The sequence below is a fragment of the Babylonia areolata genome, chromosome 8 (genome assembly GCF_041734735.1).
Source record: "Babylonia areolata isolate BAREFJ2019XMU chromosome 8, ASM4173473v1, whole genome shotgun sequence".
In the NCBI taxonomy this organism is placed as follows: Eukaryota; Metazoa; Mollusca; class Gastropoda; order Neogastropoda; family Buccinidae; genus Babylonia; species Babylonia areolata.
Window position 1 is genome coordinate 36,515,534 of NC_134883.1, and position 15,807 is coordinate 36,531,340.

Consider the following 15,807-nt stretch of genomic DNA (forward strand, 5'->3'; position numbering starts at 1 on the left):
TAGCCTGATAAATTCTTTCTCCGGTAACCCAAATCACAATCATATTGTAAATATTCTTTCGAATAATAATAAAAACTGATTGAAAGCTCCAGCTTAACTCATAGCGGAAGCAATGTGTGTGAGAAAAAAAGATATGACAGAATGACAACTGATCTCAAGATGATCTAAATTTAACTGTGTGTGCGAACGCACCTTCTGGGTATGTATCTGTACGTATATGAGTGCATGCATTATTGTGGATTTGTGCATGTGCATGTGTTTGTATGTGTATTTTTGTGTTGAATCATTCAAGAGGTGCAACAATATGCTTAAAACGAAAACGAAACCCCCCCTTGTCTGGAGGGCTGCACTGCTATGTGGACAAGAAAAGACTTCACATTTTCACTCTCTCTCTCTCTCTCTCACACACACACTCATGCATGTCTATCAACTTCCACACCTTCCTGTGCCACACCCATTCACTTCCTGCTCATTTCTCTGATGATATCCAAAAAGGTGAAGGTTAACAGTGACACAAACAGCACACAGAACAGTGCAGTGGGTACTGTTCATACATTTTTAATTCATCTGCATATGACGGCTGATCCCCTTGCTTGATGCAAGAGTGCCTTGCACAAAATTGTTATACCCACTTAATCATGCCCTCCTTACCTCCCTGCCCTGAGTCAGTGGAGGGTTTGTCTTTGAGTTCAACACAAGGTCAGCCACAGCAGTACTCAGCCTCCTACTCCACTCTCTCTCCTTTAATTGCAACATCTAGCTCTACAACTACCCCACCCTTCTCCCTAATGCAATCATCTCTTTTATTTTCATTATTATCAAGCAAATAATTTGACAAAATTTTGCCAGACATTACACAGTATCCATCATCATCAATGACATGTGAAGCTTGGCACTTAAACAGACATCCGTGATGCATGAGAGGTTTATAGACATCCTTGATACATGAGAGATTTATAGACATTTTTGGCACTCAAGAGGTTTATCCATTTCTGTTTTAAATGAAGGTGGTACACGATTTCTCTCTCTCAAGCACAAAACACTCAGACATGCACATATACCAAGCACACTCCTCTTTTGAAGAAGTAAAGTTAAAGATGCCGTAGCCTTTTACTACATAAAGACAGTGACTTCACATGCACTGTGTCAGGGATTGGCAAAGGAAGGGGACCCAATCCTCTCCTTCAACTGCTTTTAAACTCCCCAGGCCTGACCTGGGCAGAGTGAGGAAATACAAGAGAAAAGTGACTCTTCCAAGGGCACACCAGGCTGAAAAAGGGCCTTGAACTCTGATCACAGGTGAACACTGGGTCAGAAGTCCAGTGCCTTGCAGACTCTGCCACGGTGCTCTTAGTTCTACCCTGACACAACGACTGATTCCTCACCTGTCCATCAGCAGACAGCACGGTTAGCCGGGTAACATCCCTCATGATCCCCAGGGTGTTGGACATCTCACAGGTGTAGGTGCCATCATCATCCCACGTGGTCTCCACAATGATCAGCAGCTGGTTATCAGCAGTGAAGAAGTGACGAGGAGTGATGACCAGTGGCTGACCATCCTTGAACCACTGCAGTTTGGGGCGAGGACTTCCAGATGCCATGCACTCCAGCACTGATGTTTCCCCGATGTGTGTCCTCTTCTCTTCCTCCATTGGCCGAATAAAATCTGGCGTTTCTGGCAACATCAGAAACACCAACAATAAATCTTAGGAACTTTTTCTCATATCAATAACTTCACAATTTTGAAATACATTACACCATCTTATCATCAACATGAGCTTATCACACAAAGTGCTCTCAATTTTTTTTTGCCATGGCTTTGACTACTCTGCAGAAAAAGGGGGGAAAATCAGTTCTAACAGGAATAAACCTTACTAATAATATTCATTCCCCAAATCAACTCACCAAGTATGGTGACAGTGGCATTGGCAGTGACGACCCCAGCCTCATTTTCAGCCCTGCAGGTGTACACACCCTCATCAGAACTACGGGTGCTGGCGATAAAGAACTGGTCATCTTTGGGGATGACATACATGCGGCGCTCACGGGCTGCTGGGAAGTCATCACCTCCATCTTTCTGCCAAGAGATGACAACAGGCTGGGGCTGACCTGTGGCCGAACATTGCAGCTTGGCTGACTGACCTGCCTTTACTGTGATGTCCACAGGTTTCTTGATGAACACTGGAAACACTGTAACAGCCAACAGGAATAGGGTCAGGCATTAGACATCTAATAACTGCAAGTGAGTAACTTTCAAGTTAACACATCATTGAAATGAACACAGGCAGCTCACAAGCATGTTAGATTTCACTAGACATGAAAACAAAGGCTTATCATCAGCTTCCAGACTTAAGAACTGTTGTATTTCATCCCTGTGCTGCTATGTTCCATAAACACACAACACAACTGAATGCAGCACTTGATCACACTCTTGACAAGCAGAACCCCAATACAACGATGTCAGTCACCCACCATACACATTGATCTTGGCCCTGTGAGAGAAAGCAGGCCCGTACTGGTTGGAGACGACACACTGGTAATGGCCAGCATCCTGATCCTGCACTGTGTGCAGATGGAGCCGTGAAGTGTAGCGCTTGATGTCACCATCACTGTTTGCAAAGTTCTCCACCTTGGTGTCTGGCAAAACCTGATTACCACACAAGTGTCTGTGTCATCTGATTATATGGGGAAAAATCTGTATCAATATGACACAGTAATGGTAGGAGATAAAACATACAAACACAAAATAATGTAACACAATGAAGGGGGAGAGGAGAGGAGGGGGACTTTCTAATAATAACACCACTTCCTGAATTCAGCAAGTACAACACAGAGGTCCAAATAAATATTTAAAGAAAAGAGTTAGAAAGAGTATAAATCAAACAAAAATGTGAAAGATACAGAAGATAAGAGAGAAAGTGAGAGAGAAGATATATTGGGGAGATTTAAGGAGATGGGAGAAAGGCAGGAAGTTACAACATTCTGAGACAGGCACATGTGAGATGTGACAATGTAGTCTTTTATTTCATCACAGGGAGCTTTTAAACATAGAGGAGTGCACTACAGCACTGTTTGATTATGATGATGATGATGCTGCTGCTGCTGATTATCATCATTATCAATGTCATCATTTCATTTTCGGTGCAATTTTTCAAACAGTTCTACAGATCTAACGTCTCAGCTGCTTGCCTCATTGTCTTTCTTCCAGTGAATGGTGGGCTCAGCTTCCCCAGTGATGGCAGCTGTGCAGGTCAATGTCATGTTCTCTCCCTTGTAGGCATTCTGTGATTCGGGGTTGGTCAGGATGATTGGCTTTGGGATCTCCTGTTCATCTGAAAATATAATTGAACAATTTACTTTTTTCTGCAAAGTCTCTCTACACCAGCACAATACTACAAATTGTAGATATGAAAAATCACATAAAAAAAAACCCAAACAAAATATTCCCTACACACATATACTTACATGCGCACATACACAGCAAACACCCATCCACAAGCACACACACTACATGAAAACTTCAATGCAGGGCAGCTGGTAAAAGCCACTTCTTTAAAGTATTACCATCATAAAGTGGGATGTTTGATCAATTCAGGAAAAGATTTTGCCATATTTTCTAGCAATTTTCATTTTTGCATTTATGTCCTGAAAGTGTTTCCAGTACTAGCATTTAATATATAGGTTAGTTCACCAGTACTTAACACACACACACACACGCACACACACACACACACATATATACTCAAATTATGAAGAAAAAAAAAATGACACTGCTGATGATTTTTTGCCCCATTTCAAATACTTGAGGCATTCAGCTTTCTGAAAGGTTTTGTCATAAATAGCATATTAGCATTTCATTTTTCTGTTAATTACCATCACAGCAGTCACCAATTTGCCAGTCCACCAGTACTTTATATATATATGTAGGCCAGTCCACTAGAACTTAATAGTCTAGTCAACTAGCATTTAATATATAGGTTAGTTCACCAGTACTTAACACACACACACACACGCACACACACACATATATATATATATATATATATATGCTAGTCCACCAGTTCTTTATATATATATATATATATATATATATCTCAAGACTTGTCCATCAGTACTTGGGCTAAAAATGGAAAGAACGGCTCCAATCGGTACAAATCAGCTTGACTGGCACAAACTGAATGAATAAACTTGTCACTGCAGACAACCTTTCTTGCCTGGCAAGATGACCACACCTAAGTTAAGCAATTGAAACTGCATTAAAATATTGAGCAAAATATTCCTCAAAATGAAGCCACAACCACTAAAAATGGGTTACAAAGTCTACTTATGGTAATGTTGTTTCATCTATGCATGAACATTACCATTAAAATATGTCCCTGATTTTAGGATACTAAAATAGGAGTTATCCTGATTTTCTTTTTTCTTTTCTTTTACCTGCAGACAAGAAATAGAATGTCACTCATGCCATCTTTAAACCCAAAACTAATGTTCTGGCAATGAAACTGGAACAACACAGAAACAAATTCTGGATCCAGAGGCCAGCCAAACAAAACATTCACGTTCCAGAAATATACAGTTTGATCCAGAAGGCTTACATGCTATAACTGGTATGAATGGGAAAAATATTTCTCTATGTTTAATCCAAATCTTGGTATTGGCAATGTAGTTCTGGAGAAAACAAATTTGTTAAAGGTTACTTTAACACACAGACACTCATCAGAAGACAGGGTTATTACACTGACTCACAGTGTGGCTAAAATCAAATTACCCAAAAACCTAACACTGTCAAAGTAAAACAGCCATAATAGAAACTACTCTGGTAAGCAGACTTAATGAACAAAAAATGTGGGAAAGGACAGGGGATCTACTTTTTACACATACCTGTCTCTATTGCATGGAAGAGTAGTAACTCTGCAAAAACAAAACACACGAACACAAAAGAAAGAGACTACACTTACTGCACTGAAACTCATCCAGAGGAATGCTGAAGATGCTCCTGTTCTGCAGGGTGGGGGGGTAGCTACAGACAGCAGTGACTGAGTTCTGAAAGCCAAACATCCTCAACCAGCCTGGCAGCCAGGCTAAGTTGCAGTCACACAGCAAGTTGGTGGAGTTCAGTCGCCTGAAACAGAAACGTTACATAATTTTTTTCTTTCATGGATGTTGGAGTCTCCCGTCAGACCGACAGATGAGTAGGCAGGCATGCTTATCTGTCGGTGTGTGTCATCATATGGGAAAAGAGACCGATTCTGGATGCACAGCACTTCCCAAAGGTGTTGCAAGGGAAAACGTCTCCAGAAGTTGAGCCCTGCTTCCTTCGCTCACGCTTCTCCTTTATGGCCAGCGTTCTCTTGTTTCCAAATGTCTTTATGCCACAAGAGCACAGCATCCTCCAGCGACAGCAGTCCAGGGCATCAGTTTCCCAGGAAGCGATGTCTATGTCACAGGCTTTGAGGTTTGTCTTCAAGGTGCCCTTGAAGCGTTTGCAGGGTCTTCCAAGTTTGCAGTGGCCTCCCTTCAGCTGGCCATACAAATGCATCTTCGGGATCCTGCTGTCTGTCATGCGGACAATGTGTCCTGTCCAGCGTAGCTGGCACTGGATAAGCAGGCTTTCCATGCTGGGCAGGCTGCTCCTCTCCGACGTTAGCCTGGTTGGCTGACCAGCACAGGTGACTTTTTTTTTAGTGAAGAGGAGTTATGTACCCTTCCCCACTCTCTCGTCTCTTGCCTACTGATGTTCAGAGTGCAGATACTGCCACGTGTAGAATGGCCTCGGCAGGTGCAGGTTTTTTTCTTCGGAGTTCCGTCTCCAAGGAGGATTTCCAGCCAAGGATAAGAGCTCCCCCCCTGCCCTTTGGTCATCCTCTTCCGCCTTCACAGCTGTTAGGAAAGGTTTCCTCCTCCGCCTGGTCTGTCCTTGGGAGACTTCACATGCGGCACGTAGTACTGGGTTACATGGTACCAGTCGCAAGGGCTATGCCTCTGACCTGACACACATATCTTTCATGGACATATACAGTTTAATTCATCACACATTGGTGAAAACTTTCTCCTTCCCAACCAGCAATACTGTTACATAATCCACTTTAAAATGAATTATCAGTTTCATGTATTCACACTTTCGGCTAATACCATCAAAGACTGATTCTCCACATTATAAATGAAGCCAACTTCTAGTCTTCTTCATTTTTTTTCTGGTCTTCTGGTAGTTCTACTTCAGTAACATCAAGCTGGTAGTTCGATTTCAGTCAAATCAAGCTGGTAGTTCTATTTCAGTAAAATCAGGCTGGTAGTTCTATTTCAGTCAAATCAAGCTGGTAGTTCTATTTCAGTCAAACAGACTGGTAGTTCTACTTCAGTAACATGAAGCTGGTAGTTCTATTTCAGTTAAATCAAGCTGGTAGTTCTATTTCAGTCAAACAGGCTGGTAGTTCTATTTCAGTCAAATCAAGCTTATCTACTGGTAGTTCTATTTCAGTCAAATCAAGCTGCTTTTTGCCCAGATGACTGCAGCGGGGCCGTTTCAGAGCAATACGCGCCACATATACAGCACAGGAAACAAAGACAGACAGGAACAGAAGGAGCCGTTTCAGAGCTGCTATACTTGTCAAATTCAACACAGGAAACAGAGACAGACAGACAGACAGACAGGAACAGAGCATGACAGAGACGTGGCAGGCCATGTGGTGCTCACAATTCACGGAGGTCCTGCAGAGGCTGGAAGGCAAACTCCTGGATGGTGGTGATGTTGTTATCCTCCAGGTGCAGCTGACGCAGGCGGCTGAGGCCAGTGAAGGCGTGGTTGGTGATGGACTTGATGTGGTTCATCTTCAGCCCTAGCTTCATCAGGCTCCTCAGGCCCTGGAACGCTCCCTGCATGTCCTCCATTGTCCAAGCCACCGCATTATCATTCATTTCTCTGTTCAAAGACAAACACACACCAACAAAAATAAAACAGATCTTCTTATCATTTTACTGCATTCACAGTATGTGGGTTATAATCACACTCCTAAAACCTGTCAAGAAGCTGACTTGATTTATGAATTTTTTCAAGAAATTAACGGAAATCATCATGCGACTTCCAATCACTCACATTTGTCTGAACAGTAAATATCAATTCAGGCAGACCAACATTATTCTTAATCTAAATCTAAAAAAGAAAATAAATGAATAAAAGAAAGAACAACAGAACAGTGCTGAGATTTATAAAGTGCCAGTCAAAAAGCTTTACCTTTCTGTGTTTTCACGACCAGTTCTCCCTCTCTCTCCTCTTTCTTCCCCTTTTCCATGAATTTCAATAGCTTAGTTGAGGTCAGAATTGTGCTTAATCCAACTGCTCATCTTTCTCAACAGCTAAAAACAATACCACCACCACCATGACCAATAACAATCATATGATAATAATCATGTTACTAATAATCATCATCATCATAGACCTTGGGAATTATTTCTCTGTCATCTACACTCCCAATGGTAGAAGAGCTGGTAACCATTAAAGAGCACAATATTTACCTATAGGTTATAGTTTAATGACCATGATTACTATCTTCCTTCAAAGCTAGCTTTTAAGTCAGATATACACACACAGGAAGATCACATATCTTCACTGCATTTCTGGTCATACTGGAGGGAAATGTGTGCAAAAGGGAAATAGTTAATTCCCAATAAAAAAAATAAAATAAACACACAAAAATTCATATTTAGCTTTTTCTTCAAGATGCAGAAATTAATTCCAAAGTCACAGTTAAATTTACAAGTAACTTATCTCCCACAACACACTGTCACAATGACATAATATTGCTAAATATAAGGATAAAAGTAGAAAAGCTCATCAATGTGATAGGGAGAGCGAGCGAGTGAGAGAGAGAGCTGACATAGAGAGAGCTGGCACAAGCCCTCACAGGGTAACCAGGTCCTGCAGGTCATCAAAGGCCCCCTGGTCGATGCGGGACAGCTTGTTGTGGTCCAGCAACAGGTTTTCTAAGTGGACCAGCTTCTTGAAAGTGGTCGGGAAAATCACCTTCAGCTGATTGTGGGTCAAATCCCTGGAAAAAATGTATATTTTTCAGTGTCAGTGTAAAACTGCATATTTCCAGTTTTACTTTATTTCAAAAAGACAATACTTCAGTTCATGAAACAATGAAAATAGAAATACTTATCATCTCTAAAGGCACAGACTGGGAGGTAAGAAGACATGGGAAAACAAAATCTTCACAGTGGACACCACTTCAAAGTCACTAAAACACTGCAGGTAATGTACAATTAAAAAACAGTACAACCATCTCAGGTGGGGCTCCTTGAGCTTTAGAATAAAATATACAAATTTAAGAATGTGACTCAAAAAACCATGTACACACACACACACACACACACACAAAATCAAGCACACATAATATCAGTCTCACATTACACAAGCCCAGATCACAGCAAAACAAATACAACACATCACCATTTTCAAAATATACACCAAGGAAACAGACAACACAGAAATCACACACACACACACACACACACACACCAAACTGGTTTAGTTAAGTTTCAGTTAAACTGAATGCATGTTTTACCAGAAGTTCAGGTTTAGTTAGTTTGAATGCACTTTTTACCAGAAGTTCATGTTTCTTACATGTTGAGACTGTGTGTGTGTGTGTGTGTGTGTGTGTGTGTGTGAGAGAGAGAGAGAGAGAACTTTTTAACTGTACATAAGCCACAGGCATCATTACAATGGTGGGGATGGGATGGAATAGCGTTCATTGTACACTACAATACACATAGCACTTTAGCAGTAAGTCTTATCATAGCAGTTTAACACTTTACATTTCATTATCATACTACAAAACAAAAACAGTCTTCAGAGTAGCTTATACTCTATGACATCACAATCACTGCTACTTGTTAGTGAAATTAATGCACTTATTAATCTTTAATGATTTTTTGCTGGATCTGAACTGAATGGAAGATATAATTGGTTACTGATCAAGACATCTTTCTGTACATACCATACAAAAGTGTGTCCATAGAATTAGAAACATTAGAATACAAGCCTTGGAAATTTTGTAAGTTATTATACCATGGGCAAACATAGATGACATTCATCTCCATTAACTTTTTTGAAAGTGAACAAAATCTTGCCTAAGGGTTTTCACAAGAGGTACTCTGAGACAATAAATGTTTATATGTTTGATATAGTACCCATGTCAAAAACCCTCTTGTACAGATCTATATAAAGCATATCTTTCCTTTTCCCAACAACATCCATGCTTGTAAATACATCAATCAGTCACTGCTTGAACTGTGACAGAAATACTTAGTATGGTCAGTTTCCTGATTTTACCATTCTTGATAAAATCCACTTTTAGCTAGAATTTCTCTGATCCCTGTTACCCAGCATTTACTGCCCTTCATGCCCTGGTTTGATAGCAAGAGATATGCCTGCTTAGGTAATATATGAATTGATGTTAAGGGGTCTGGCAGGGATATTGTTTTAACTCTGAATAAAGAAGTTTGTTAGGTGATTTGAGAGGTACACCGAGGTATCTTTTGCAGGCAATCAAATGCACTTTCTCAATATTTTCCAAACATTTTAAACTCCATATTTCGCTCGAGTACATCAAAATAGGTTGAATTCTTTAATCAAAGAGTTTGAAAAAGCCTTCTCTAAACATCTCTTTGATATCCTGAATGCTCGACAAAGAAGTTTATGTGCTTTTTCCACAAAATGGCTGGTTCCAATATTCCCACTGAGCATTGTTGTAAATTAACATATTCAAGATAGCAGTTGCTGTTCACAACTTCTAATTGTTTTCCATCATAAAACTTTTTTTTACTTTTCTTTTTTTAAACTGAGATATCCTCCCCTCCTAAATAACATTTTTAGTTTTATCCTTATTAACATTTAGCCTTAACCTATTACAACACACCGTTAGAGAATTGACTTTATCCACATCCCTGTCTTACGCCAACTTGGTCAGTTGATAAAAAATCTGAATATTCTCAATTAGAACATTTCTATGAAACAAGAGACTCATACATGGACTTAGGCACACACACACACACAGAGCGAGAGAGAGAGAGAGAGAATAACTCATAACAAGTCAACTGCTGTGGCAGATGTATCACACTATCATGTATAGTGTTAGCTGCTGTGGTAGACATATGTATCATGTATGGTGTTAGCTGCTGTGGTAGACATATGTATCATGTATGGTGTTAGCTGCTGTGGTAGACATATGTATCATGTATAGTGTTAGCTGCTGTGGTAGACATATGTATCATGTACGGTGTTAGCTGCTGTGGTAGATGTATGTATCATGTATGGCGTTAGTTGCTGTGGTAGATGTATGTATCATGTATGGCGTTAGCTGCTGTGGTAGACATATGTATCATGTATAGTGTTAGCTGCTGTGGTAGATGTATGTATCATGTATGGCGTTAGCTGCTGTGGTAGACATATGTATCATGTATAGTGTTAGCTGCTGTGGTAGATGTATGTATCATGTACGGTGTTAGCTGCTGTGGTAGATGTATGTATCATGTATGGCGTTAGCTGCTGTGGTAGACATATGTATCATGTATGGTGTTAGCTGCTGTGGTAGATGTATGTATCATGTACGGTGTTAGCTGCTGTGGTAGACATATGTATCATGTACGGTGTTAGCTGCTGTGGTAGACGTATGTATCATGTATGGCGTTAGCTGCTGTGGTAGACATATGTATCATGTATGGCGTTAGCTGCTGTGGTAGACGTATGTATCATGTATGGCGTTAGCTGCTGTGGTAGATGTATGTATCATGTATGGTGTTAGCTGCTGTCGTAGATGTATGTATCATCTATGGCGTTAGCTGCTGTGGTAGACATATGTATCATGTACGGTGTTAGCTGCTGTGGTAGATGTATGTATCATGTACGGTGTTAGCTGCTGTGGTAGATGCATGTATCATGTACGGTGTTAGCTGCTGTGGTAGATGTATGTATCATGTATGGCGTTAGCTGCTGTGGCAGACATATGTATCATGTATGGTGTTAGCTGCTGTGGTAGATGTATGTATCATGTACGGTGTTAGCTGCTGTGGTAGACATATGTATCATGTACGGTGTTAGCTGCTGTGGTAGACGTATGTATCATGTATGGCGTTAGCTGCTGTGGTAGACGTATGTATCATGTATGGCATTGGCTGCTGTGGTAGACGTATGTATCATGTATGGCGTTAGCTGCTGTGGTAGACATATGTATCATGTATGGCGTTAGCTGCTGTGGTAAATGTATGTCATGTACGGTGTTAGCTGCTGTGGTAGACGTATGTATCATGTATGGTGTTAGCTGTTGTGGTAGATATATGTAACACTGCTGTGGTAGACATATGTATCATGTATGGTGTTAGCTGCTGTGGTAGACATATGTATCATGTATGGTGTTAGCTGTTGTGGTAGATATATGTAACACTGCTGTGGTAAATGTATGTGTCATGTACCGTGTTAGCTGCTGTGGTAGACGTATGTATCATGTATGGTGTTAGCTGTTGTGGTAGATATATGTAACACTGCTGTGGTAGATGTATGTATCATGTATGGTGTTAGTTGCTGTGGTAGATGTATGTATCATGTATGGTGTTAGCTGCTGTGGTAGATGTATGTATCATGTATGGTGTTAGCTGTTGTGGTAGATATATGTAACACTGCTGTGGTAGATATATGTATCATGTATGATGTTAGTTGCTGTGGTAGATGTATGTATCATGTATGGTGTTAGCTGCTGTGGTAGATGATGTATGGTGTTAGCTGCTGTGGTAGATGTATGTATCATGTACGGTGTTAGCTGCTGTGGTAGATGTATGTATCCTGTATGATGTTAGCTGCTGTGGTAGATACATGTATTATGTACGGTGTTTGCTGCCGTGGTAGATACATGTATTATGTACGGTGTTAGCTGCTGTGGTTGATACATGTATCATGTACGGTGTTAACTGATGTGGTAGATGTATCATGTATGGTGTTACCTGCTGCAAAGAAAGAAGAGAAGGAGGAGGAGGAGTGAGTGAGTGAGTGAGTGAGTGTGTGTGTGTGTGTGTGTGTGTGTGTGTGTGTGTGTGTGTGTGTGTGTGTTTCTTTTTTTCTTTATTTTTGGTTGGTGTGTGTGTGTGTGTGTGTGTGTGTGTGTGTGTGTGTGTGTGTGTGTTTGTGTGCAGGAGAGAGAAAGGGGGATGAGTGGAGGTGGAGGTGGGGTGGGGGTTGAGGGGCGCAATGTAGGGAGGGGTAGGGGAGACTTGGTTGAAGCTGGTGGGCAGCCATGCTGGAAGACCGACATAGGCTGGGATGACTCCCACATGGTGTCAGCCCTTTGAGCCACCATGGCCCCCAGCCGCTGAACAAATAAACTGGTCTTCCCTTCCCCTCCTCCAAACTCTTCCCACTTTCCCTGAGATCCTCATCAATTCTCCCTCACCTCCCTGCACCCCCAAAAGCACAAGCAGCACACACACACACACACACACAAATAGTGTTGGAAACCTGCTTTATATCTTTCAGCTGCCCGCCCCTATGTGTTTTTAGACATGGTAATTATTTCGTTTCTCTGAAGGCACATAATTACTCCTGCCTCTAACACTGCAGCCAGCATTGGCCAGGCTGCTAAAAACAATATATTTCCACAAGCAGAAACCATTTTGCTTTTCCCCCCTCTAAAATGATCATCAAATAAGATTTTTTTTAAGTCACCATAAAAAATTACTCTGTCTCTTCCTGCCTTGAATCCATCATCAACATCTTCCACAAGTTTGTCGCATGTAGTATAATGCATGTGGGGTTCCAAAGTCAATTCTTCACTGAATTGCAACCCCCACATTCACTCTATTAGTCTATATAAACTAGTGAGTGTTTACGTGCATGACTTTATGCTTTTACCACAACATGTACGCAGCCATACTCCCATTTTCAGGGTGTGCACGCTGGGTATGTTCTTGTTGCCATAACCCACTGAATGCTCACATGATTATGGATCTTCAACGTGTGCATTTGATTCTCTCCTTGCATATAACCACGAAGGAGGTTCAGGCACTAGCATGTCTGCCCATATGTTGACCTGGGAGATATAAAATACATCCACCATTCACCCAACGGGTGTATCAGAAGGATCAAACTCAGGAAACTTGGGCAAGAATCCAGCGCTCTAACCATCTGGCCACCACATCCAGCAAATTGTAAATTCCAATATCGATCTGACAGACCAAAAGAAAAAGAAAGAAAAAATAAAGGGGACAGGGAGTCATAGGGATGGAATGAGTGGGATATGGCAGTGGGAGCCCAATGTATTATGGTGTGTGTGTGTGTGTGTGTGTGTGTGTGTGTGTGTGTGAGAGAGAGAGAGAGAGAGAGAGAGAGAGAGAGAGAGAGAGAGAGAGAGAGAGGAAGGAGAGGAGATATCTAACTAGTTTAATATTAGTTCATTTCACATTACTTATTTTTCTAAAGTTGCATCTTTAAGTACCTGCTCAAGTTAAAAAAAAAAAAAAAAAAAAAATCCACAAAAAACAGCAAACCACAACTCAAAGCATTGAGGACGCATTCCAAGAAAAGAAGAACACGCTTGCTGTCTGGATTGACATGGAGAAGGCGTTCGACAAAGTCTGGAAGGACGGACTCAGGCTCAAACTACGGCATGTGGTGTGTCTGGGAGGATGTACACCTGGATCAGCCAGTACCTACACAACCACCAAGCCTGAGTCAAGATTCAGGGCCAGAAGAGCAAGAAGAAGGTGCTGAGACAGGGAGTACCACAAGGAGGAGTCCTTTCGCCAACGTTGTTCCTCATCTTCATAGATGACATCGACAGAGAACTGCCAAAAGGGGTCAGAGGAGCGATCTACGCAGATCACCTGGTACTCTAGTGCTCTGAAGAGTACACCACTACAGCACAGGTACGCCTCCAGGCTGTGCTCAACAAGATCAGCAACTGGACCAAGGAACGGCTTGTCTCTGTCAACTCAGGCAAAACAACCTACACAGTCTTCAGCCTATCCAGCAAGAAGCAAGAGGCGAAACTGACACTGAACAACCAAAGGCTTGCAGAGGAACCCACACCTACCTACCTGGGAGTGACCTTTGACCGCAGGCTCACTTGGAAACAGCAGATCACCAGATGCTGTAGCAGGGCCAAGCTGAGACTGGCGATCATGAAGAAACTTGCAGGGACGGACTGGGGGGCTGATGAACGTGTCCTGAAGAGACTCTATACGGGGAGAGTCCGACCTGTAGTTGAGTACGGGACATCAGCATGGGCATCAGCTGCGAAGTCTAACCTCGACCATCTCAACAAGATACAGAACCAAGCTCAGTGTGTCATAACTGGTGCTATGAGATCCACCCCAATCCTGAAGATAGAGGAGACCACTGGGCTACAGTCATTGGAGGACAGAGGGGACACAAAGATCCTCATCCAGGCAGCAAAATTCAAACGCCTTGAAAACCATCCAATGAACAACAGAATGAGCAGACCCACCAAGAGCCGGCTGAAAAGAGGCAGCTTCATCCACCAGTCAAGACACCTTGAAACCCCAGTCTTGATGGAACATGAAGCAAAACCTATCCTGGCAAATGTCACCCACCCAACTTGGAAGAGGCAGGTGTTCCCAACAGTCGTCACCAGCATTCCCGGAGTGGAGAAGAGAGGAACACAGTCAGACACCCAAAGTAAGGCCCTGGCCATGGAGTACATCTGTAACCAGTACCCCCAGGAAGACTATACCCATGTCTTTACAGATGGCTCCACCACAGAAGCAATGAGGGATGGCGGAACTGGAATCTTCCTCCGATACAAAGACGGAGATGAAGAAATTGCAATCCCAACAGGAAAATACTCCACCAACTTAGCTGAGCGTGAAGCCCTCTGTGAGGCAGCCACAACAGTCTCGCAGAACTCCACAAGAACAGAGCAGGTGGTGGTGTTCTCAGATGCTCTCTCCATGCTCCAAGCCCTCAAGTACTCCCGCTGCAAAGAACAGAACCATCTCACTTCAGCCCTTGTTGCCCTGAGTGCCAGAGTGGAGAAAGTGGTGATACAATGGGTACCAGCACATTGTGGCATCAGAGGCAATGAAAAAGCGGACATTCTGGCAAAAGACAGTGCACAGAAGGAGCAGGCCAACAAACTGGTGTCATACGATGAAATCAAGACAATCATCAAGGCACAACAAAGAATAAAGTGGCGCCTCCAGCACCCCAAACATAACCCAGAAGACAGATACCATTTGCTGGAACGACGGGAACAGGTCAGGATCTTCCACCTGAGGACTGGACACAACCGCCTGCTCCACCACATGCACACAAAATTTGGCATTGGACAGAGTGGGGAGTGCCCTTGTGGTGAGGGACCAATGACAACCGACCACATCCTTCAAGACCGTACGACGCATGCAGCATCCAGGAGGAAGTACTGGCCAACACCGACAGCAGTGAAAGCCAACCTGTATGGCACTCTGGAGAAGCTGCGACGGACGGCAGCCTTCATCGAGGACACCGGGCTGCTCATCTAACGGGAGGCAAACGAAGAAGAAGAAGACCAAACCACAGATGAGGGTTTGTAATTACTCAAATGTGCTGAGGTTTTATATAGGCTCATGCAGAGAAAAGAGAGAATGATATACATATATATATATATATATATATAGAGAGAGAGAGAGAGAGAGAGAGAGAGAGAGAGAGAGAGAGTCAAAGACTCAAACACACATGCATACACACATACAAGAAGAGGCAGATCAATCACACACACACACACACACACACGCGCGCGCGCAAAAGAAGAGACAGAACACACA

The 15,807-nt window shown here is 42.4% G+C and overlaps 1 protein-coding gene across 4 annotated transcripts in view; it reads right to left on the reverse strand.

The window, feature by feature from the left end:
- The window catches only part of LOC143284771 (uncharacterized), an 81,428-nt gene that overhangs the window by 15,729 nt on the left and 49,892 nt on the right, over positions 1-15,807 (reverse strand). For all 4 annotated transcript variants that reach the window (XM_076591746.1, XM_076591745.1, XM_076591744.1 and 1 more), the window contains exons 10-16: positions 7,902-8,045; positions 6,695-6,919; positions 4,959-5,122; positions 3,190-3,332; positions 2,473-2,647; positions 1,906-2,190; positions 1,386-1,675 (exon numbers count right to left, since the gene is read on the reverse strand). In XM_076591746.1, coding sequence (XP_076447861.1) covers positions 1,386-1,675; positions 1,906-2,190; positions 2,473-2,647; positions 3,190-3,332; positions 4,959-5,122; positions 6,695-6,919; positions 7,902-8,045 — 1,426 coding nt within the window. The remainder of the gene's footprint in view (positions 1-1,385; positions 1,676-1,905; positions 2,191-2,472; positions 2,648-3,189; positions 3,333-4,958; positions 5,123-6,694; positions 6,920-7,901; positions 8,046-15,807) is intronic.